General features: G+C 44.4%; 1 protein-coding gene across 3 annotated transcripts in view; it reads left to right on the forward strand.

The window, feature by feature from the left end:
• The window catches only part of LOC147117265 (adenylate cyclase type 1-like), a 524,560-nt gene that overhangs the window by 18,309 nt on the left and 481,953 nt on the right, over positions 1–24,298 (forward strand). For all 3 annotated transcript variants that reach the window (XM_085988088.1, XM_085988086.1, XM_085988087.1), the window contains exon 4: positions 17,033–17,144. In XM_085988088.1, the coding sequence (XP_085844214.1) occupies positions 17,033–17,144 (112 nt within the window). The remainder of the gene's footprint in view (positions 1–17,032; positions 17,145–24,298) is intronic.

Raw genomic sequence — 24,298 nt, forward strand, 5'->3', positions numbered from 1 at the left:
GACCTGGGTGTCCTTGTGCACCAGTCGCTGAAGGTAAACATGCAGGTGCAGCAGGCGGTTAAGAAGGCAAATGGTATGTTGGCCTTCGTAGTGAGAGGGTTTGAGTACAGGAACAAGGATGTCTTGCTGCAGTTGTACAGGGCCTTGGTGAGACCACATCTTGAGTATTGTGTGCAGTTTTGGTCGCCTTATCTGAGGAAGGATGTTCTTGCCATGGAAGGAGTTCAGCGAAGATTCACCAAGCTGATACCTGGGATGGCAGGAATGACGTATGAGGAGAGATTGGGTCGATTGGGCTTGTATTCGCTGGAGTTTAGAAGAATGAGAGGTGATCTCATTGAAACTTATAAAATTCTGAAAGGACCGGACAGACTAGATGCAGGAAGGATGTTCCCGATGGTCAGGGAGACCAGAACCAGGGGACACAGTCTAAGGATAAAGGGTAGGCCATTTAGGACAGAAATGAGGAGGAATTTCTTCACCCAGAGAGTGGTGAACCTGTGGAACTCTCTACCACAGAAGGCGGTGAAGGCCAGTTCAGTAAATATATTGAAGAAGGTATGGGGAGAAAGCAGGGACCGGGTACTGAATTTGGATGATCAGCCATGATCGCATTGAATGGCAGAGCAGGCTCGAGGGGCCGAATGGCCTACTCCTGCTCCTATCTTCTATGTTTTTATATTTACTACAAGAGATATCGAATCGATAACAAAAAGGTACAGATAAATTCAAATTACATTTATGATTTGTCCATGATCGTTGATGATTTGTGAATTGTGAACAAATTCCTAGAGATATCTGCAAAGGTACTTTTCAAGAATGTACAAGGCAGTTTGATGTGTGTTGAATTCAGAGGCCTGCTGTTATCGCCCTTTTTGTAAACAGTAATCAGATCCCCATTGTACGGTAGCTGCTCTCTCCCAATGAACCTGACCTGTGTACACAGTTGGTCCGCTTCTGAGGAGTTGCACCGCTTCCAAGCTCGTTGGATTGTCACTATCATGACTGTGGTGTGTGATGATGAGTATTCAATAAAATTTGGCTTTGGATCGGTGCTGGAGGTTTGGGGCAAACAACGGTCTTACTTATGACAATTGTCGTCAATAACGCCATTGCAATAAATTCCTAGCCATTGTCTCTTTACAGCATGGATGGTATACATAAACATGCACAGTCACCTCAACCAGCTGTGTACTCCCATGGGATGCTTCCTTATATCAATGACATTGTCACATTTTAGAAATATTTGAACATTTTTCCACAGCAAAATTCAGGCCATAAAACAAATTTATGTCCACAAGCCTGAATACCACCATCAAATGCACCTAAGACAGATTTATTATTGTTGAGCCTTATCTATTTGCTAACTTTCATGTATTTTTGGATATTTCTTTTCTTTTGCCTGCTGTAATTCTCCAATGCAAATATCGTAGCAAAGTTCATTCTGCATCCCATTCCTATGGAACTAACAAATTAATATGGAACCCTCTCCCCATCCCTGGTTAGCAATTATAAATGAAAAATGCATGCCATTGTAGCAAGTGATTATTTGGGACATTTCACATATGGCTGTTATGATATCCTATCATTTGCAACACTGCTGACTGAAGATCCACAGACTAAAAGTGGAAAGCTGAATATTTTGGAAAGCCTGCTCTGACCGTGAGAAAGCTGCTGGCTCTCCAGAATACTGATTCTTACTTTGTGTTTAGAATGCACGGACCACAATTATCACTCAAAATGTGAACCACAAACCCTCTCAGTAAACCAAAATGAATTGGAAATCTAACAAGATGCAGCTTCCAATACCATAGCCATATCTGGGTACATTTATGGGTTATATTTTGTGAGATAATTGGTGCTAGTAGGCCCACGTTTATTTCTTTAACTAGAAATATTATGAGACTGAGAAATACGTTGTGCAACTAACAGTCAAATGATTTATTACTATTTTCCACAAGATTTTACATGCACAATTATTCAGCAAATCACCACATTGAATTATTGGGCCATGGAAAATACACATCATTTAAATGCATCAGTCCCTAACCTCAATTTTTCCAAATATATATTGATTTGAAGGCTGCAGGGCTATGCTTCAAACTTTATGAAATATATATGGCAGTAGTCCCAAAGTGCTCCTTTTAATGACATCTCGATTGTGCATTCAAATAATTGCAATTTTTTGAGGCAAATGTTTGCGCTCTGATACATCAATGCTTCTTCTCTTCTTAGGCAATCCCTCGGAACCGAGGATGACTTGCTTCCACATTAAAAATGAGTTTGCAGGTGACTGATTAGTCCAATGTGGAACCTACAGTCTCTGTCACAGGTGGGGCACACGGTGGTTGAAGGGGCGGGTGGGTGGGGTGCTTGGGTTGATGTGCGCTCCTTGCGCTGCCTGCGCTTGGCTTCCGCTTGCTCCCGGCGAAGAGACTCAAGGTGTTCGGCATCTTCCCGGATGCTTCTCCTCCACTTTGTGCAGTCTTGGGCCAGGGATTCCCAGGTGTCGGTGGGGATGTTACACTTTTTCAAGGAGGCCTTGAGGGTGTCCTTGAAGCGTTTCCTCTGCCCACCTGGGGCTCTCTTGCTGTGCCGGAGCTCCGAGTAGAGCGCTTGTTTTGGGAGTCTCGTATCGGGCATGCGGACAATGTGACCTGTCCATTGGAGCTGATTGAGCATAGTCAAAGCTTCGATGCTGGGGATGTTGGCATGAGCAAGAACACTGACATTGGTGTGCCTATCCTGCCAATGGATTTGCAGGATCTTGCGGAGGCAGCATTGGTGGTACCTCTCCAGTGCTTTGAGGTGCCTGCTGTACATGGTCCATGTCTCTGAGGCATACAGCAGGGCGGGTATTACTGCTGCTCTGTAGACCATGAGCTTAGTGCCAGTTTTGAGGTCCTGGTCTTCAAACACTCTCTTCCTCAGGCGGCCGAAGCTGCACTGGCACACTGAAGGCGGTGTTGGGCTTCGTCGTCGATGTCTGCCCTTGAATACAGTAGGCTCCCGAGTTATGGAAAGTGGTCCACGTTGTCCAAGTCCTTGACGTGGATTTTGATAATCGGGGGGCAGCACTGTGTGGCGGGGGCAGGTTGGTAGAGGACCTTTGTCTTACGGATGTTTAGTGTAAGGCCCATGCTCTCGTACGCTTCGGTGAAGGTGTTGACGATGGTTTGGAGTTCGACCTCCGAGTGAGCGCAGACGCAAGCATTGTCTGCATACTGTAATTCGACAACAGAGGATGGGGCGACCTTGGATCTGGACTGGAGGTGACGGAGGTTGAACAGTTTCCTGTTTGTCCTGTAAATTAGCTCCACTCCAGTGGGGAGCTTATTGAGGTTGAGATGGAGCATTGCAGCAAGGAAGATCGAGAAGAGCGTTGGTGCGATGACACAGCCTTGCTTGATCCCGGTTCGTATGTGAATTGGGTCTGTGGTGGAACCATTGGTCAGGATCACGGCATCTTGACATCAATGCACATTGTGTTAAAAGTTGTACAGCTGAACATTCCAAGTATGTGTATAATGGATAAAATCAACTGTGTATAAATAGTACTTAACCATATTGTGTTATAATTTTAGTGGTTGTTCGAAATTTGTGGTGGGGGTGAGCTCACGAAAGCATATTTTGACCTCATTTATAACAAATGCAACAACTTGCATTTATATAGCACTTTTAACATAGAAAACATCCCAAGTAATTTCACAGAAGCTTTACCAGACAAAAATTGGCCACAAACAAAAGAGGAGATATTGAAAGCATGGTAAAAGAGATTGGGCTAGATTTTCAGTTGCTTGCGCCAGCAGTTAGCGCCTTAAGATAAGTGATTTTCGGGCGCTATGCGTGTAGCGCCCGGGTGCAGCGCAGTTTGCGCCCCGCCCCAAATTAAGTTGCCCGTTAGCGCCGGCGCAAAGTTTAGCGGCCGCCCGGATGCGCGCGCAGAAAATGACGTCACATCCTCGTGCAACGCCCTTTGGCCGCCCCGAATCCAAACTTCAGCCGGACCGCCCCATTGTGCGGCTGGCGTCCAGAGCGTTTGTAAAATGGAACGCAACACACCCTGGGGAGCGCAAATTAAAGGGCACTCCTCCTGCACTATAAAAGGCGGCCTGCATGTGTTGTGTGGAAGGATCAAGTGTGTTGTTGTGAACAGTGTATTTATGTTTCCCTCCTCCTCCTCCTCCTCCTCCTCCTCCTCCTCCTCCTCCTCCTGTTTTCCCCCCCAGACTGTGCCTTTGACAACAACACATGCACCCTTCCCCTTTAAGAGCTCACTGGCACCAGAGTGTCTGCCGTGCGCTGCGCCCGAGCTGTGTTGCGCTCTGCACCGCCGGCTTAGCGCCTAAAGATAGTAGTGGAACGCCTCTTTTAGCGCTCCACCAACCTCTTAGGGCGAAGCCACTGAATTTCCGACAACGGGGCGCTACTTTGGGGCGGGCGCTAAGGTTAGCGCCCCAAAACTGTCTATACTGAAAATCTAGCCCATTGTTTTTAATGAGTGTTTTAAAGGAGGAGAGAGTTGGAGAGGCAGAGAGGTTTTGGGAGGGAATTCCAGAGCTGAGGGCCTAGATGGCTGAAGGCACATCTGCCACTGGTGGGGAGAAGGAGTGACGGATTCACAAGAAGCCAGAGTTGGAGGAACGCAGGGCTCTCTGAGGGTTGTAAGGCTGGAGTTTGTTAGAGAGATCTGGGCCTAGAAATTCGGTTGTGGGTTCGCCAGGGCTTTAGCGCCGGAAATTTAGCGCCGGCGCTAAGTCCCCCTGCGCGCGCCAAAAATTCAGTAGCACCGCGCCCAAACGGCTGCCGGCGCTACTAGAGGGTGTCAGCGCCTCGAAATGGGCGCTGAGTGCCGCATTGCGGCGCAATTCCGGCGCTGCGGCACCCGATGCGGTGCGGCAGGCTGGGGAAGTGCAGGCCCCCTCCTTCAGTTAAGGAGGAGCTGCCTGCACCCGCCCGCTGGCCGTTCAAATGGTCAGAAAAATGAGCCCGGCACCTCAGACAAGTGCCGGGCTTGCAGGCCAGACGCATCTGTTCCGCGGGGGGGGGGTGGAGGAGTCCGGGGAGGGAGGTGCGGGCAGGCGGCCGGCGGGAAAGCGGCCGGCCGCCGCGCAACCTTAATGCGCCGGCGCTAACTCCTGCAAGACTCGGTTGCCAAAGTCTTTGTTGCGGCTGCCACGGGCGAGGCGGCCGCAACTCAATTTCGGCGCTGGGGCCCGTCACCACGGCAACCGGGACGCTGCGCACACCGATGACGTCATCGGTGCCGGCGCAGCGCAACCGGTGTAACGCCGACGGAAGGGCCCCACTGAATTTGCCAACTGGCTATAACTCCGGCGCTAGGCCCTCCAGCGCCCCAAATGGGGCGCTAAGCCTACTGAATTTCTAGGCCAAGGAGCGGCGAGGCCACAGGATGATTTGAAGACAAGGAGGAGAATTTTCAATTGGAACCTTTGTGGACCAGGAGCCAATGTAGGTCAGTGAACAGAGGGGTGATGAGTGAATGGGACTTGGTGTGGGATAGGGGATGAGCAGCAGGGTTTTGGATGAGCCGATAGTTATGGAAGGTAGAAGATGTGAGGGGAGAGCATTGGAATTTTTGAGTCTGGAGGTGACATAAGCATGGATGAGGGTTTCAGCTGCAGATATGCTGAGGCAGGGATAGAGATAAGCGATGTTACAGCGATGGAAGTAGGCGGTCTTTGTGATGGAGAGGATATAGTGTCAGAAGCTCAATTCAGTGTGAAATAGGGTGCTGTGGTTGCAAACAATCAGCATTAACCTGAGACAGTGATCAGGGAGGGGGATGGAATCACTGGCAAGTGTACAAATCTTATGGTGGGGACTGAAGACAATAGTTTTAGCCTTCCCAATGTTATATTGGGGGAAATTGTGGCTCATCCAAGATTGGATGTCAGACAAGTGAGCTGACAACTCAGAGGCAGTGGAGGGGTCAAGATAGATGGCAGAGATGATGTCGCCAAGGGGAAGCATGTAGATGAGGAATAGGAAGCGGTTAAAGATAGATTCTTGGGGACCCCAGAGATAACAATGCAGGGGTGGGAAGAGAAACCATTGTTGGAGATTTTCTTGCTACGACTGGATAGTTAAGAGTGGAAACAAATGAGAGAAGTCCCACTCAGCTGGACAACGGAGGAAAAGCTTTGGAGGAGGATGGTGTGATGTGGCTGCAAAGAATTTGAGAAAGATAAGGAGGAATAGTGCATCATGTTCACAGGATGTAATATGCAACTTTGATTAGGGCCGTTTCTGTGCTATGGCAGGGGAAGACACCTGATTGGAGAGATTCATTCATGGAGTTATGGGAAAGATGGGCACAGTTCTTTAATTATTACTGTATATACTTTCAGGCCACTTTTACAGCAACATTGAAATAATGCATATTTATATAGCTTACAAATAGGGCCTTTTAATTATAAACCACAGAGTTAGTTTATATCCCCTGCCATCTTAAACTGTAAGTTAAAATGCTGAGCAGCAAATTCAAGATGGCTGTCTCATTAGAAATTATAATAAAAATTGTTCCAACGACGCTCAAAGTAAGCTTGAGGAACAGCACCTCATCTTTCTCTTAGGCACTTAACAGCCTTCTGGACTTAACATCGAGTTTAACAATTTCAGACTATAAACTGGCCCCTGTATTTCTTTATATTTTTTCCTCTCTCTCGTTTCCTCACATGGTAGCTGTTAATGTTGCTGCCATCATCATTCACACATCATTTAGAGCCATCTTTTGTTTCTTAACTTGTCCCATTACCTCTCCTTTTGCCTTGCACTACCATCCCTTTTGTCAGTCAATCTCTCCTGCCTTCCCTTTGTTCTTTCCTCCCCTCCTCCCTGCCCTGTTTAAAAATCTCTCTTCCCTAACCTTTTCCAGTTCTGACGAAGGGTTCGACCCGAAACGTTGACTCTGTTTCGCTCTCCTCGATGCTGCCTGACCTACTGAGTGTTTCCAGCACTTTCTGTTGTTATTTCAGATTTCCAGCATCCGCAGTATTTTGCTAGTATAATAAAACATTTATTGTTTGTGAATTTAAAATAGGTATAATTACGATATAATCAGGAAAGGAGAGTTTGTGTAAGAGTACGAGTTAGAATTTTGGTTGTTTAGATCTTATTAACTATTAGCCATTGCTTTTGAAAACAGAATAATCATAAAGAAATAAGGGAAGTTTGTAATATTTCATGTAATTTTAAGAACAATATTTGCTTTTTGAAGTATTACAGATTAGTATTTATGACAAGTTATATATAATTTTTTTTAATGTATTTTTGAAATTCTCTGTTAGAATTTTCATCAACATTGGATATCTTCAATAAGTGCCTTGGTAAACAGGAGGCAACAATCTAACTGTTATAAATTAGGTAGATAATGAAATGATTAACACAGCAATACATGTAATTTCTTCACAGACTGGAATTAATGAGAACTTTGTAAACATTCAGTGACGAGTGGGTGTGTGATAACTGCTGGTCAGGTGTTCAATAAGCCCACTCTGAATGTTTCAAATTTCATATATACAAAATAAATGTGTTTTTGGCAATGACAGAATCATTCTTCAAAAACAGTCCCAGTTATTTACATATCACACTAAAATTCAGGTTAAACATATTGGGGTGAAGTTTCCACTTGGTTGCACTGTTTTATTTCAGCGCAATTTGTCTAAAATCAGTCAAACCAGCGCAAAAGATCTTGGAATTTTAAGCACAAATTACGTTCAGTGCAGGTCGAGTTGCCACGATCTTTTGTGCCAGTTTAAAAAACATTGCACTGGAAGATGGCCCTGCCCACAAAAATGGCCACGTCCCCAGATTGAATTAATCACCATGGCAAGTTTCCGTTAATTACACCATTCGAGGAGACTCTAAAAATTGAGCTGGTTCTTTTGGGCCCAAGGACACTAATAGGCACCTTGTAAAAGATTTTGAATATTTTTCATTTAAGTTAGTAAAAACTAACTACTGTACACCAATATAACTAGCAAATGGTTCTGTATAGTTTTTTTAAAGTCATTTTCAGTTATTTAAAATCGGGTTACTCACAGGTGGTGGACTAGAAACTCTGATTAAAAATGCTTATTTTTTGTGATAAATCTATTTTCAGCTGTATTAATTAAACTGCACCAAGTTACCACTCTTAAGTATATCAAGGAATGTTTTTTAAAGCAAAGTACTTTTTAAAATTACATTCTAAAACACTGCCCAATTGCGCTGGTTTATGGCAGATTTTACATTCAGCGATATGTAAATGAGTTTGAGTGGAAAGTTGGGGGAAAAAGCTTCTCAAAACTAACACAATTTTGGGGGAAATTTGCACTGGATCGCCGAAGCAGAAACTCTACCCCATAAACAAATTAAATTCCACATTTCTCAGGAGGTGATTCAGACACTTAATAATTGAGGAAATATCGGTACGTTTCCTTTAAAACAACAACAACTTGTATTTATATAGCGCCTTGGGACGTTTTACTACATTAAAGGTGCTATATAAATACAAGTTGTTGTTGTTGGAGGGATTTGAAAATAAGGATGAGAATTTTGAAATCGAGGCATTGCTTAACTGGGAGCCAATGTAGGTCAGCAAGCACAGGGGAGATGGGCAAATGGTACTTGGAGCGAGTTAGGACACAGGCAGCCGAGTTTTGGATGACCTTAAGTTTACATAGGGTAGAATGTGGGAGGCCAGCCAGGAGTGTGTTGGAATAGTCAAGTCTAGGGATAACAAAGGCATGGATGAGGGTTTCAGCAGCGGATAAGCTGAGGCAAGGGCAGAGGCGGGCAATGTTACAGAGGTGGAAATGGGCGGTGTTTGTTATGCTGCGGATATGTGGTCAGAAGCTCATTTCAGGGTCAAATATGACACCAAGGTTGCGAACAGTGCGGTTCAGCCTCAGACAGATGTTAGAGAGAGGGATGGAGTCAGTGGCTAGGGAACGGAGTTTGTGGCGGGGACCGAAAACAATGGCTTCAGTCTTCCCAATATTTAATTGGAGAAAATTTTTGCTCATCCAAGGCATGAGGATTTGAAAATATTATACTTTGGAACATGCTATTTACATATAAAAAGTAATTTGATAAATCATTTTCAAATGAAACAAAGCTGATAAAAAATTCAGACTAACCATCTCATGGGTGTTCAGATGTTCCTGTCACAGCGTAAAGTTGTGGTAAATCAGTTCGGAGTGTATCAGGAGGACTGGACTGCTCAGATTGTCCAGATGCACAAGCAGCGTGGGTGTATTCTAGGGAATATTAAAACTCGCCTTGAAGTGTCACACAGCATATCCTGCTGCTAATGCCCTTGTTAATATAGCTGTTACATCAAATTACTTTTGAAGTCAATTCCAATTAAACAAATGGAAGCAACTGTGATTTCATTTTCACATCAACTGAATGAATAAAATATTGTAACCAAACCTAACTTTGTTAGTAAACCTATACTCTCTGATGTAGGTGAGTGTATAACTTTAATGGATTTGTCTTATTCTCTTTGGTTGAACGTTAGATTGAGTGAATGTTGATGAATGCAATATTACATAATTAATTATTGTTAGTAGTTCTGTAAAGCTTACAATTGCTCATTTATAATTTTATAGACTAGTTCCTCTATTGGTTTTGCATCAGCACAAAGGAGTTTTAGATGCACAGCAATGTAAAAGTGGAAGCAAAACTTAAAGTCGGGTCAGTAATCTGAATGGACACATTGGGCTATAAATTCTAATTTGTTATGGCCATTTTCCAGTCATGGGCATTTGGGCAACTGCTTAATTGGCCGGAGCCTTTTTTTTAGGCGGCCATGGCAGCCTCCTGAAATGAGCACAGGCCTCATTTCAATATTGAAATGAGGCTCCTGCGCCCATTTCCGACCCAGATGCCTGAATTCATTTAGACTAGTCAGAGTCAATAAAGGGTCAAAACTTCCTGAAATGCACTTTTTGTGGAGTTGGAAGGAGCAGGTTTGCTTCTCTTGGCTCCAGAAAAAAACTGGGGGCCGCTGCCTACACCCCCACCCCCGCTTCCCGATTCTATTTTTTGCCTCCACCAGGAGATTGTGTGACTGGGGACATAGATTGATGGTGCATGTAAACTGCACCATATCTTATTGGACCAGTTGATCACTCCCTGTCCTTTTATGTATGCGCATAACAAGATTGAGGTTCTTTTAAAACGCTTGCTTATAAGTAAATGAATCAAAGGACATATTTGTATTTTTTCAATTTAAAACTATTCTTTACCACAAATAATTTAAATTAATTTAAATATGTTATTAAAGCTGACAAAGTTGACACATTTGCTTTGAAGCTAGTCACTTTTCTGTGGGAGAGTGAGATTTCTCTCAAGTCTTTTAATTTCCTATGGTGTCATTTCTACCATACTAGCTCATTTCTCCGAGTGGAGGAAGTAACATTGTGAAGGTGAGGGTGCCAAAAACTATTCAACTTTATAAATGACAAATGCATATTTCCCCTAGGAAAATGACAATAGTAAGTGAGTTACACATTTACACATGTGATGTGAGGAAAGTTGACTGCTAGAATTAGACACTTCAAAAATCAAATCCAATTCTGTGGAGTAGGACGGTTTTGACACCAGTTATATTGAAAGTGGTGTTGATGTGATTCAACAATATGCCTTGTTTTAAATGGGCACTGAACACATGTTCAGTGGTTGAAATGTGAACTTCAGCTGGAAAGCAAAACATTATTGTGGCAGTGAAAAGGGTATAGGCTTGTCTTTTTTCAATTGTAAAGAATCCATTAACAGTTTTGAGGATTGATTTTCAAATGCAAGTTTTATTGACATAAATGTACTAACAGCAAGCATTATCACAGGTGAAAAGTCAGTCTGGCCATGTCATTTGTTTCCTCTGGGATATTGACAATGTGCACAACCACATTCCTGTTCACAATAATATGAAAATGCGTAATCTGCAGTATAATAAGAGAATTTGTTCATCTAAAATTTTACAGAGGTTAATTAAACTTTCTATCATCTCCATAAATTAAATAAGTTGATTGTTAGATCCGTGATTCTTTAAATAGGATGTTTCCCCAAGAACTACACGGATGCTGTAACTTAACAATCAACAGGTACTTACTGGAGTAGAGTAGTCTCAAGACTGAAGTACAGAAGCCTGCTCTAGCTTTATATACAGGTGTGGTCACTGCCGGTACTACAGTATACAGGAGCTGTAAAACAGTTCTCTCTTAAAGGTACATACACAACAATTCCTCCCCTTTTAGATTAACAGTACCATAACATTCATTTAACAATTAACATTTTTAACATGCAACATTAACTGAAAATAGTCCATTTATAGATTCAGTCTTGGGGTGGCTTCCTGATCCTTTCGGAATAGCGCCTTTCCTGAAGTTCTTGTTCTTGGTGCGGAGGCGATTCTGGCCCCTTTTCGTCGGTTAGTTCATCGGTTTCCACTGCTACTGGTTCGGAGGTAGATGCTACCGGTATGCCGGGTTCATCCCCAGGTACTCGAGACATGGGGTTGACTCGTTCCTGTGACGCTAAGATCTGATCGACGTGGCATCTCACAATGCCCTCCCCAACATCCACTGTGTACATTAATGGCCCCTGCCTTGTGCATATCGTTCCGGGTTGCCATTTCTCTGTTCGGTAGTCACGGGCCAAGACTGGTTGTCCTACGTTGAAGCTCCTTGTCGGCTTCTCATTGATGTGCTGGAATTGTTTATCCTCAACATTTCTTCGCACATTGGGTCTGAGCAAATCCAGACGAGATCACAACCTTCGGTTAAAGAACATCATGGCCGGGGTCTGGTTGGTAACTGCATGTGTCGCATTTCTGTAGGCTAATAGGAAATTGTCCACCTTATGCTGTAGTGGAATTTCATCGTCGCACATGGCCTTTATCGCCTTTTTAAAGGTTTGTATGAACCTTTCAGCCAATCCATTTGTGGCTGGATGATACGGGGCGGATGTGTAATGCCTTACCCCATTCCTTCTCATAAATTTTCGAAACTCTTCGGACACAAACTGTGGTCCATTATCAGAGCAAATCTGCTCTGGCAAGCCGTTCCTGGCAAATATGGTCCGTAGGACTGCAATCGTTTTCTCTGTAGTGGTTGAGGACATTTTTATCGCCTCAGGCCATTTCGAGTGAGCATCCACTGCTATTAAGAACATTGAGTCCATGAATGGCCCAGCAAAATCAATATGCACCCGTTGCCATGGAGAGGAGGGCCACTCCCATGGGTGTAGAGGGGCATGTGGTGGTGCATTTTAGACCTTCTGGCATCCTGAGCAGCTCTTGGTTAGGTCCTCGATTTGTTGATCGATCCCCGGCCACCACACATAAGCCCTAGCAAGGCTTTTCATTTTCACCCCTCCCAGATGACCTTCATGAAGCTCATTTAGCATTCTCTCCCTTAACTTGGGTGGAATCACCACTCGGGATCCACACATCACTGTCCCCTGGCATACTGACAGCTGTTCTCTTCTGGATGAGAATGCTGGCAACAGTGAGTCGCCATGTGTTGGCCATCCCCTCACCGTCAAATCATATACCCGAGACAGTGTCGGATCATTGCGGGTCTCCTTCTCTATATCCGCGTTCGTTACTGGCAATCGTTCAATTATTGACGAATAAAATATCTCGATAGGGTCCACTGCTGGTGCTTCCTCCACAGTAGGCAGTGGCAGGCGTGATAGCCCATCAGCGTTTCTATGCTGTTTTGTGCCTTTATATTCTATTTCATATTGATTCGCCCCTAGAAACAGGGACCATCTTTGTAACCGTTGTGCAGTCATCACTGGAACGCCCTTCTTAGGATTAAAGATGGAGACAAGTGGTTGGTGGTCAGTCAGCAAGGTGAACTTCTGCCCATGCAGATAGTGGTTGAATATTTTTACTCCCCATACTAGGCTGAGGGCCTCCCTGTCAATCTGGGTGTAGTTGCGCTCGGCTGAGGTTAGTGACCGAGACGCAAAGGCTACTGGCCTCTCCAACCCGTCTGGGAATTTGTGCGACAGCACCGCTCCAATACCATAGGGTGATGCATCACATGCCAAACGAATTGGTAGTGCTGGGTTGAAATGGGCCAAAACCTCTTTTGATGTGATCAATTCTTTACACTTCTGGAAAGCTCGTCTACGTTCGTCATTCCACTTCCATGGCACCCCTGTTTGCAGTAGGGTGTTCAGTGGGTGTTATACCGTGGACAAATTTGGTAAGAACTTATGGTAGTAGTTTACCAGCCCGAGGAACGACCTCAGTTGTGACACATTTTCCGGTGCTGGAGCCTTGACTGCTGCCTCAATCTTTTCAGGGGCCTTATGTAACCCCTCTTCACCGATGACGTGGCCACAATACGAGATCTGCTTCTGGAAAAACTCGCACTTGTGGCGATTAGCTCGTAGCCCATATTCCTTTAATCTGGTGAGCACCTTCTCCAAATTGGCGAGGTGATCACTGTCATTTTCGCCCGTGACCAGGATGTCATCCAAATAACACTGGGTCCCTGGAATCCCTTGCAGGATTTGATCCATCGCCCTTTGCCAAATAGCCGGAGCCGATGCTACCCCGAACACCAGCCGGTTGTATTGATAGAGACCTTTATGAGTGTTGATCGTGAGGTATTGTTTCGAGGCTTCTTCTACCTCCATTTGCAAGTACGCCTGTGCTAGATCAATTTTGGTGAAGCGTTTACCTCCAGATAGCGAGGCGAAAATATCCTCAATTCGTGGAAGCGGATATTGTACCGTGTGAAGGACTGGGTTCACTCTCACCTTAAAATCCCCACAGATGCGGACCTTCTTTGGTTCCCCAGGCGTATTACTCAACGACCTCTTCATTACAGGAACGATGGGTGTAGCCCACTCGCTCCAGTCTACTTTGGACAGTAGTCCTGAACGTTCCAACCCTTCCAGCTCTGCTTCGACGGCTGGTCTGATCGCATAAGGCACTGGTCTGGCCTTAAGAAACTTTGGGCTTGCATTTTCCTCTATTTTAATCGTTGCTGTTATGCCTTTTAGTGTTCCGAGTCCCTCCTGGAACACTTCTTCTGCGTCAGTTAGCATTTTTGACAGTCGTCCAGGTGTGATGTCGTCATCCTTTTTGGCCTCAACCTTCAGTGCCTGTATGGAATGCCAATCTAATTGTATCTTCCAGATCCATTCACGTCCTAGCAGTGGTGGTCCTCCATCTGGCAATACATATAAGTCCATTTTAGGTATTTCCTGGCCTTTGTATATCACTTTCACCCTTATTTTTCCTTTGGGGTAGACTTTTTGCCCCGTGTACGTCTTCAAGACAATCTCTGTAGCTTTCAAGGGTATATGTGAAAATAGCCGCTTGTAGTCCCTTTGGTTTATGACTGTTAGGGCTGATCCTGTGTCCAATTCCATTTTCACTTGGACTCCGTCTATCTTGAGTGTAACCCAGATAGTCTGGTGATCCTCCATTTTGGTTACCTTATGTAGTTTCAGACAACCCAGCTCCTTGCTTCCGGAGTCTGTGTCACTTTTCTGTTCGTCTGAACTACTGTCCATCACCTTGTGTACCTTTTTGTACTTCTCCTGTGGAGATTTCTTGCTGTTGGTTTTCTTCCCAGACCTGCAGACTCTTGCTATGTGTCCTGCTTTTCCACACTGTCTCCACACTTGGTCCTTGAACCAACAATCCTTCTGGTCGTGTGTTGTTCTGACGCAGCGATAACACTTCCCTGTTCCATAGGACATTTCATTGGTGCCATATTCTTGCGGTCTCCGTTGTATCTCTGCAGCGCCCCTTGCGGCTGCTTCATGTGATACTGCCATACTGAAAGCCTTGTCCAGCGTAAGATCCTTTTCTGATAGAAGTCATTTCTGGGTTCCTTCACTTTGAAGCCCACACACAAACTTGTCCCTTAACGTGTCTGCTAGTCCCACTCCAAACTGGCAGTGTTTTGATAGCTTGCGCACTTCCATTAAGTACTCAGCATTGCTTTCGTCTTTGTGTTGGTTCCTTTTATGGAACTTAAATCGTTCTGCTATCAGCAGCGGTGCGGGGTTTAAGTGGTCCTGTAGGATTTCTACTGTGCTTTCGAAATACTTATTCACAGGCTTCTCTGGGGTTATTAGGTTTTGCAGTAACCCATAAGTTTTTGCACCCATGGAATTTAACAAAACCAGTGCTTTCCTAGCATCTGGCACTTCATTCGCCCTTCAGTACACCTCAATATGTTCCACATATGTCACCCAATCTTCAACTTCATTGTCGAACGTAGAGATACTGCCACTCTTCGGCATCCCTGGGTGTGATTTAACTGTCAAAAATGGCGTCTCCTGCGCTTTCCCTTCTTCTCCGCTGGCAAAAAATGGCGTCTCCCGCGCTTTCCTTTCTTCCCACGCTCGCCCTTCTTCTCTGCTGCGGCTTCTAAAAATGGCGTCTCCCGCGCTCTTCCTTCTTCCCCATGGCTCAATGGCATCTCCCGCGCTCTCCCTTCTTCTCCCCGCGGACACTGTTCAGCCCTTGAGCCCTGGCTGTGCTCTGCGCATTTTTTTTTTCTGTGCGCCTTTCCCGTTACCGCCGCTCGGTCCTGAACCTGGCTGCTGCTTTACCCTCTCTCCATTTTGTTTTTCCTCGACGCCGCTCGGTTTTCAACCCCCGGCTGTGCCCTGTGCGCTTCACCCTCTATCTTACCCCGTCGACGCTGCTCGGCTTTTTCTCTGCCGTCGGTCGGCTCCAGCCGCCGCTGTCCGGGAAGGGTCTGCGCTGTACCTGTCGTCAGTCTGTTGCTGATCGTCGTGGCTGGGGAACCAAGCCCGGCTCTCCACAGCCTCCCCTGTGATGTTCACTCTCTGCCGGACGACTGGGCGGTTGCTCGTGGTCGACGCCCGTGTTTCTGGCCTCGACTTTCTTCCACCGCCCTCCCGGAGCGAATCCTCGAAGGGAAATGCAGAGTTGCAGGTAGATTCGAATCGACACTCGTCGCCACTGTTAGATCCGTGATTCTTTAAATTGGATGTTTCCCCAAGAACTACACGGATGCTGTAACTTAACAATCAACAGGTATTTACTGGAGTAGAGTAGTCTCAAGACTGAAGTACAGAAGCCTGCTCCGGCTTTATATACAGGTGTGGTCACTGCCGGTACTACAGTATACAGGAGCTGTAAAACAGTTCTCTCTTAAAGGTACATACACAACATTGATCATAAGTAAAAATGAACTTTATGTGCAGTCTGTGCTGTTTGTAGATATCATCTCAGTTAAACTCAATATGCAATTTGTGTTCTATTATTTATGACTTTTTTACTTAAAACAAGTGCAATTTGGCATATAACGCTACCAAGTTAAATATGTGACCTGATTTCCATCTACTGGTGTAAATCAGTTTGAAATGGTTAAGAACTGGTGCAAATCTGACCACAATGGAAAAGTTCTAAGAGTACTCAGACGGGGGATTCCCAATGGGAAGCACATTGGTGCCAATAATGGTGCTGGGGAAAAAACAAATTACTGTAAAACAATTGTCACAAAGGCTTATCGAGAACCAAAGTGCCAGCAGAAAAAAAAACCAAAGAAATAAAAATGAGCCAGAAATGGCCTAAAAACGCTGATTGAATCTTCTTACTGACCCTTTAAGATTCTGTATACATCTCAGCATCTAGCAATCCTGGCCGTCCATTGATATGGTTATAATTTGGGTCGGTGTGAACCCGGCTAAGGACCAGCAAAAGATGCAGGAGGAGGGAGCTTCCTCCAGCTGGCCCACCGGAAAAATGTGTGATGCACAAAAAGGTGGAGACCAGGCGTTGTAGGTGTCTATCCCCTTTTTCAATGCTATAACAGCTGATGAACTGACACACAAGACAAAAATTAGCCTCCTGGTCTGATCTCCACATTATGAAAGACCAGTTTAATTGAAATCCATTGCTGCATTAGGCTTTGAACAGTTCTGTTGGCACAACATAACATCTTCACTGTCATGTCTAGATTTTACTTGCAGTTAGTTGGAAGAACAGGACTCACATTTAATTTCTCTCTCCTCTCCCCAGCATCTTGTTTGCGGATATTGTGGGCTTCACCAGTTTGGCTTCGCAGTGCACCGCACAAGAACTAGTCAAGCTTTTAAATGAACTCTTTGGCAAGTTTGATGAGCTAGCCACGGTAAGCATTTTAAAAAATTATTTTCCAGCTACCTTTACCTCAGCATTTGTTTATTTTTCTCTTGATTGGTCAATGATGAAGAGTAAGAATAGATTTCTTTGGATTTCACTTCTCCGTGTCGCCAAGGATGTACATTGTTTAATGATCTCTAACAAAAAGAGAGTACAGGCTGTCAGAGCATTTGCTTACAGTGACTTTCCAATAAACACTTCCCACTGCATGTTCATGACTTGGACTTCAACCTGTATTAAGAACCCGCCAATCTGATTGAAAAAGCAAACTTGAGATTATCTACAGTCAGGATTCACTGTACAATAGTCATTTGAATAGAGTGATAAATGCTTGCTAAGTTACAAGAAATTAATCTAATCCAACCCCCAGTGTATTTATTAATATATCTTATTCATGCTTTGAACATATACGTGTTGCAAAATGCAATTTTTACCTTCTGCATTTTGTCCATTTAGCTATTTTTTTCCCAATATCTTTCAATTCCTCATCAGCAAAAAGTGACGCATGAAAGTTTCAACAAATGCTAGTAAATAAACTTGAGAACGCCTAGGGGGAGTCAGCGGCAGAAGAATTGATATGTTATTTCACAATGCTACTTGACTTTTTAGGTACTTATGGGTTTCTCAGTGTATTTGACCTCCAATGGAGAATGCATTTGTAGGTCCCACCTCAGCTGTTAAGACAGCAGGTGCTTGTAGCCCTCTCCTGAAGCCCTTATACAGCTAATCAGAAGCATGCGATGTAACATGGCAATAGCAGCCTCTTGCCCAATCTGATTTTTACTCTCTCCTGCAGTGGGGTGCTTTGGTATTCTTTTGAGTTCTACCTGTTCAGTGCAGTTCAGCTCAGGAGCTGAGCAGAGTAGAAAATTAAATCTACTTCTTTTCACTCAAATCCTGCTACATTTTATGTTCTAAATGCAGTGCCACCGCAGAAACCGAATGCATTTTCCTTTTGTGAAATCCTGGAAGTGCAAGAAGTGTTAACAATAGTGCAGAACAACATGTTTTTAGTTATCCCTATTTGAAAATATTGGATTTTGAAGTGCCAGTTAGTGTAACTATCCTGAAAAGTGAAAGGCTCCTAGCCATTTTAGAAACATAGGAGCAGGAATAGGCCATTCAGCCTGCTCTGTCATTCAATTGGATCATGGCTGATCTGTACCTCAACTCCAGTTACTCACCTTTGTTCCATATCCCCTGATACTACTTCTATATTTCATTGAGGCACAACTCTGATCATATGTGGGGGTAGGGGGCAGGTTATCTGTTCCACTTGGAACTTCGGCTCTGGCTGAAGCCACCTTACACACGAGTAATGATATCTGAGCTGGCATACATTTCTCCTTCCCTGATTTCAGACACTGGTGCAGTTAAGTGAAACACTTAGGTCTGCCTGTAACCGGCTAGTGTAGCCACAATTGAACTTCTTTCTCTGACTCTCTGTCCTGAAGATACCTTTTAACATCTGTTTACAGAAGAAGACTAGAAAACTTCTTCACACTATGAAGAGAAAGTGGGGTAGTGCTTCACTTTGGGCGCAATCGGCGATTCTGGCGCAAATTGTGTCCAAAATTGCGCCTGTTTTGAAAAGTGTTTTTTTCCCTCCGAGTTTTTGCTCAAACTCATTTGCATATCGCCGAACGCAAAATCTGCCATGAAAAGAAAAAGAAAGACTTGCATTTATTCTCACCTTTCACGACCACTGGACATCTCAAAGTGCTTTACAGCCAATGATGTACTTTTGAAGTGTAGTCACTGTTGTAATGAACCAGCTCAATCGGCAGCATTTTAAACGTAATTTTAAAAAAAATTGCTTGATATTTTTAAGAGTGGTAACTTGGTAAAGTTTGATTAATACAGCTAAAAATGGGTTTATCACAAAAAATATACATTTAAATCACAGTGACAAGCCACCACCTGTGAGTAACCTGATTTAAAAATGACTTTAAAAAAATATACAAATCTATTTTCTAGTTAGATTAATTTTTGGAACCTCCTCGCAGGCCTGCAAACGACGCAATTAGCGGAAACTCCCAATGGTGATTAATTCACCCTGGGAGCGTGGCCAGTTTTGTGGACGCGGGCTGCTTCTAGTGCAAAGTTTTTAAAACTAGCGTAAAAGATCACGGAAACTTGAGTTGCGCTGAAGGCAAATTGCGCTAAAAATTCTGTGATCTTTTGCATGGATTATGCATGGATCTGGTGAATTGCACCGAAAAAAATAGCGCAATCGATCGGAAACTCCAGGCCAGTATGTCTAGCTAAGAGAATCTAAGAAAGATAAAGAGAAGCTGCTTTGCTAATCTACTACTATTGACTACTCTAGCGATGTACCAAGTACTCCTTTAAATTCAAGGAAAAACCTCTTCCATGCAATTGACAAATCTGATTGACAGCTGTATTGGCAGGGTTCACCACTTTTGCTGTCAATCATTTCTAAAAAACATGAAAAGGTGCTGGAGCCTTTGAGCCACTGAAGCATAGAATTCTAGAGACTGTGGGACCTAAACCTGTTAGCGCCTTAAACCGGCACGCAGCGATGATGCACCAGAACAAAGCGGACCGAGGACTGATATAAATTCATCCTCAGGCCTCATCATCATAATTCAGGTGAACTGTGGCCACCAATCAAATTTTGAACGGTGTTGCAAAGTTAAGTCCGAGCATAATTGTGGGGGGGGGGGCACAGTGGGCAGGCCGCCAGTGGTCCACAGTTGTTTTGTGGAGCTTCCTTGTGACTCCACATAGAAACAAAATTTAGCAAAGTTTTGGGCCTTTTTTGAGCAGCTTTGCACTGTCCCTTTAAGGACCGCACATTGTAAGCTTCAACTCGTCTAAACAAATTTAGAAGTCCAGGTCCAAAATGGCACCAGAGTTTCATTTCAATATTAAATGAGGCCTGGGCTCATTTCAGCCAACTGCCGGGGCCACTGACAATAAAGGTCCTGACCAATTTAGCTGTGGCCCAACCCCTGTGCAGCTCAGGTGCAGACCTTTGCCTTGCTAAATTGTTTATTGTTGTGCCCATTTTACGCCCGTAAGACAGGTGCAACACTGTTGAATTTAGGCCCTCGTGTGTCTTTGTTTTACGATCCACCTTACCTATCCATCAAGGTGTCTCACAAAAATATGAGGGGAGGCGATGTGTTTATGCAACATCATTATCCCTTAGCCTGAGTCTTCCAGATGGCTTTCTAACACTAGTAAGGATTTTTTTATATATACACAGGCCTTTATGGCTTTTAGCTTAGAAGCTTTATGGCTTAATTAGCTTAGAAGCCTGTATTAGTTTGACTAGCTTTGCTTGTCTGCTGCTTCCTAGCATTTAGTGCAACTACTATTCCATTTTGTGTGGCTACTTTAAGCTGAACTCCATTTTGAGAACACATCCATACATATTAAAAGAAGTTAGGGAAGCGATAGCAGAGGCAATAGTAAATATATATAAAAAATCATTAAAAAGGGAATAGTGCCAGAGAACTGGCAGACAGCTAATGTGATTCCTAAATTAAAAAAGCGATATAGAACAAGTCCAGGAAACTGTAGACCAATTAGCTTAACATCAGTGGTAGGAAAGATAATGGTTTCCTTACTCAAAGATGCAATTGAAAAACATATAGAAATTGAAAATATAATAAAGAGTAGTTAGCATAGATTTCAAAAGGGAAGGTCATGCATGACCGACCTTATTCAATTCTTTGAAGAAGTAATGGAAAGGGTTGATAAGGGTAGTGTAGTACACGTTATATATTTAGATTTCCAAAAGGCCTTTGATAAGGTACCGCATAGTAGACTCATGACCAATGTTGTCGCTAAGCTGCGTGACCGCGCAGTCATCTGCAAGGTCTCGCGCAGGCTGCTCACCGGCTTTTATGTTGTTGGTACCGCGCCTGCGCAAAAAATTGAATAGGCTGTGCATTGGGAGAGGCAGGCTGCGCAGGAGGCAGTGCAGCTTACGGGGGACTAAGGTCAGAACACGTGGAGTCAGGGGACAAGTGGCAGAATGGATAACAAGCTGGCTACAAAACAGAAAACAGAGAGTTAAAGGTAGTTACTCAGACTGACAAAAGGTGGGAAGTGGTGTTCCACAGGGATTAGTGCTCGGGCCACTGTTGATCACTATTTACATAAATGATTTGGACTTGAAAATTGGAAGTACAATTTCAAAATTTGCGAACAACACCAAATTTTGGGGGGAGATGGTCAATACTGATGATGACTGTAACAAAATACAGGAAGACATTAATAAGCTTGCAGAATGGGCATGTAATTGGCAAATGAACTTCAATATAGAAAAGTGTGATTTGGTGCATTTTGATAGGAAGAATCAGGAGGTCACGTAATCCTTGGAAATTAAGTGTCTAAATGGAGTTGAGGAGCAGAGAGATCAAGAGTACGGATACACAAATCATTAAAAGTAGTGATGCAGGTAAACACATAAAAAAAGCAAACAAAGCACTGGGTTTCATTTCTAGAGGATTAAATCTGAAAAGCAGGCAAGTTATGCTAAACTTGCATCGGACCGTGGTTACCACCACACTAGGTGTACTGTCAACAGTTCTGGTCTCCATATTATGAAAAGGATATAGAGGCACTGGAGAAGGTGCAAAAAGATTTACTAGAATGATGCCGGAACTGAGAGGTTATAACTATAAGGAAAGATTGAACAGGCTGGGCTATTTTCTCTAGAAAAGAGAAGACTGAGGGGTGACCTGATAGAGGTCTTTAAGATAATGAAAGGGTTTGAGAGGGTAAACATAGAGAAGATGTTTCCACTTTTGGGGAAGACCAAAACTAGGGGCCACAAATATAAAATAGACACTAATAAATCCAATAGGGAATTCAGGAGAAACCTCTTTACCCAGAGAGTGGTTAGAATGTGGAACTCACTACCACAAGTAGTCAAGGGAACAGTAGCACAGTGGTAATGTCAATGGGCTAGTAATCCAGAGGCCTGGAATAAAAAGCTAGTATCAGTAATGGTAACCATGAAACTATCGGATTGTCGTAAAAACCCATCTGGTTCACTAATGTCCTTTAGGGAAGGAAATCTGCCGTCCCTTACCTGGTCTGGCCTATATGTGACTCCAGACCCACAACAATGTGGTTGACTCTTAACTGCCCTCTGAAATGGCCTTGCAAGACACTCAGTTGCAACAAACCGCTACAAAACACAATAATAAGAATGAAACCATCCCAACCACCCAGCATCGACCTTGGCACCGGCAACATCACACCCACTAGTCAAGCAACAGCCTGACATAGTCATACTCACAGAACCAGAACATTCAGTCAATGTCCCAAACTCCTCCATCACCATCCCTGGGTGGACCGGCAGGACAGACCCACCAGGGTTGGCAGTACAGTGGTATACAGTCGGGAAGGAGTGCCCTGGGAGTCCTCAACATTGACTCCGGACCCCATGAAGTCTCATGGCTTCAGGTCAAGCATGGGCAAGGAACCCTCCAGCTGATTACCACCTACCGCCCTCCCTCAGCTGTATCAGTACTGTTCTATGTTGAACACCACTTGGAAGAAGCACTGAGAGTAGCAAGGGCACAGAATTTACTCTGGGTGGGTGACTTCAATGTCCATCACCAAGAGTGGCTCAGTAGCACCACTACTGACTGAGCTGGCTGAGTCTTGAAGGACATACCAGTCTGGACCTGCGACAAGTGGTGAGAGAACCAACATGAGAGAAAAACATACTTGACCTCGTCCTCACCAATCTACCTGTCACAGATGCATCTGTCCATGACAGTATTGCTAGCAGTGATCACCGTACAGTCATTGTGGAGACGAAGTCCCGTCTTCACATTGAGGACACCATCCATCGTGTTGTGTGGCACTACCACTGTGCTAAATGGGATAGATTCAGAACATATCAGGGCATCCATAAGGTGCTGTGGGCCATCAGCAGCAGCAGAATTGTATTCCACCACAATCTGTAACCTCATGGCCCGGAATATCCCTCACTCTAACATTACCATCAAGCCAGATGACCAACCCTGGTTCAACAATGAGTGTAGAAGAGCATGCCAGGAGCAGCACCAGGCGTAGCTAAAAATGAAGTGCCAACCTGGGGAAGCTGCAACACAGGACTACATGCAGGCTAAAAAGCGGAAGCAGCATGCTATAGACAGGGCTAAGCGATCCCACAATCAACGGATCAGATCAAAGCTCTGCAGTCCTGCCACATCCAGTCGTGAATGGTGGTGGACCATTAAACAACTAACGGGAGGAGGAGGCTCCCTGAATATCCCTATCCTCAATCATGGTGGAGCCCAGCACGTGAGTGCAAAAGACAAGGCTGAAGTGCTTGCAACCATCTTCATCTGGAATTGCCAAGTGGATGATCCATATTGGACTCCTCCTGAGGTCCCCACCATCACAGAAGCCAATCTTCAGCCAATTCGATTCACTCCACGTGATATCAAAAAATGGCTGAGCGCACTGGATACAGCAAAGGCTATGGGCCCCGACAACATACCGACTATCGTGCTGAAGACTTGTGCTCCAGAACTAGCCGCGCCTCTAGCCAAGCTGTTTCAGTACAGCTACAACACCGGCATCTATCCGACAATGTGGAAAACTGCCCAGGTATGTCCTGTCCACAAAAAGCAGGACAAATCCAACCCGGCTAATTACCGCCCCATCAGTCTACTTTCAATCATCAGCAAAGTGATGGAAGGTGTCATCAAGCGGCACTTACTCACCAATAACCTGCTCACTGTTGCCCAGTTTGGGTTCCGCCAAGACCACTTGGCTCCCGACCTCATTACAGCCTTGGTCCAAACATGGACAAAGGAACTGAATTCCAGAGGTGAGGTGAGAGTGACTGCTCTTGACATAAAGGCAGCATTTGACCGAGTGTGGCATCAAGGAGCCCTAGTAAAACTGAAGTCAATGGGAATCAGGGGGAAAACGCTCCATTGGCTGGAGTCATACCTAGCACAAAGGAAAATGGTTGTGGTGGTTGAATGTCAATCATCACAGCCCCAAGACATCGCTACAGGAGTTCCTCAGGGCAGTGTCCTAGGCCCAACCATCTTCAGCTGCTTCATCAATGACCTTCCCTCCAACATGAGGTAAGAAATGGGAATGTTCGCTGATGACTGCACAGTGTTCAGTGTCATTCAC

Source organism: Somniosus microcephalus, chromosome 5, assembly GCF_052327205.1.
Source record: "Somniosus microcephalus isolate GS21.2 chromosome 5, FLI_Smic_1.0, whole genome shotgun sequence".
Taxonomy (NCBI): Eukaryota; Metazoa; Chordata; class Chondrichthyes; order Squaliformes; family Somniosidae; genus Somniosus; species Somniosus microcephalus.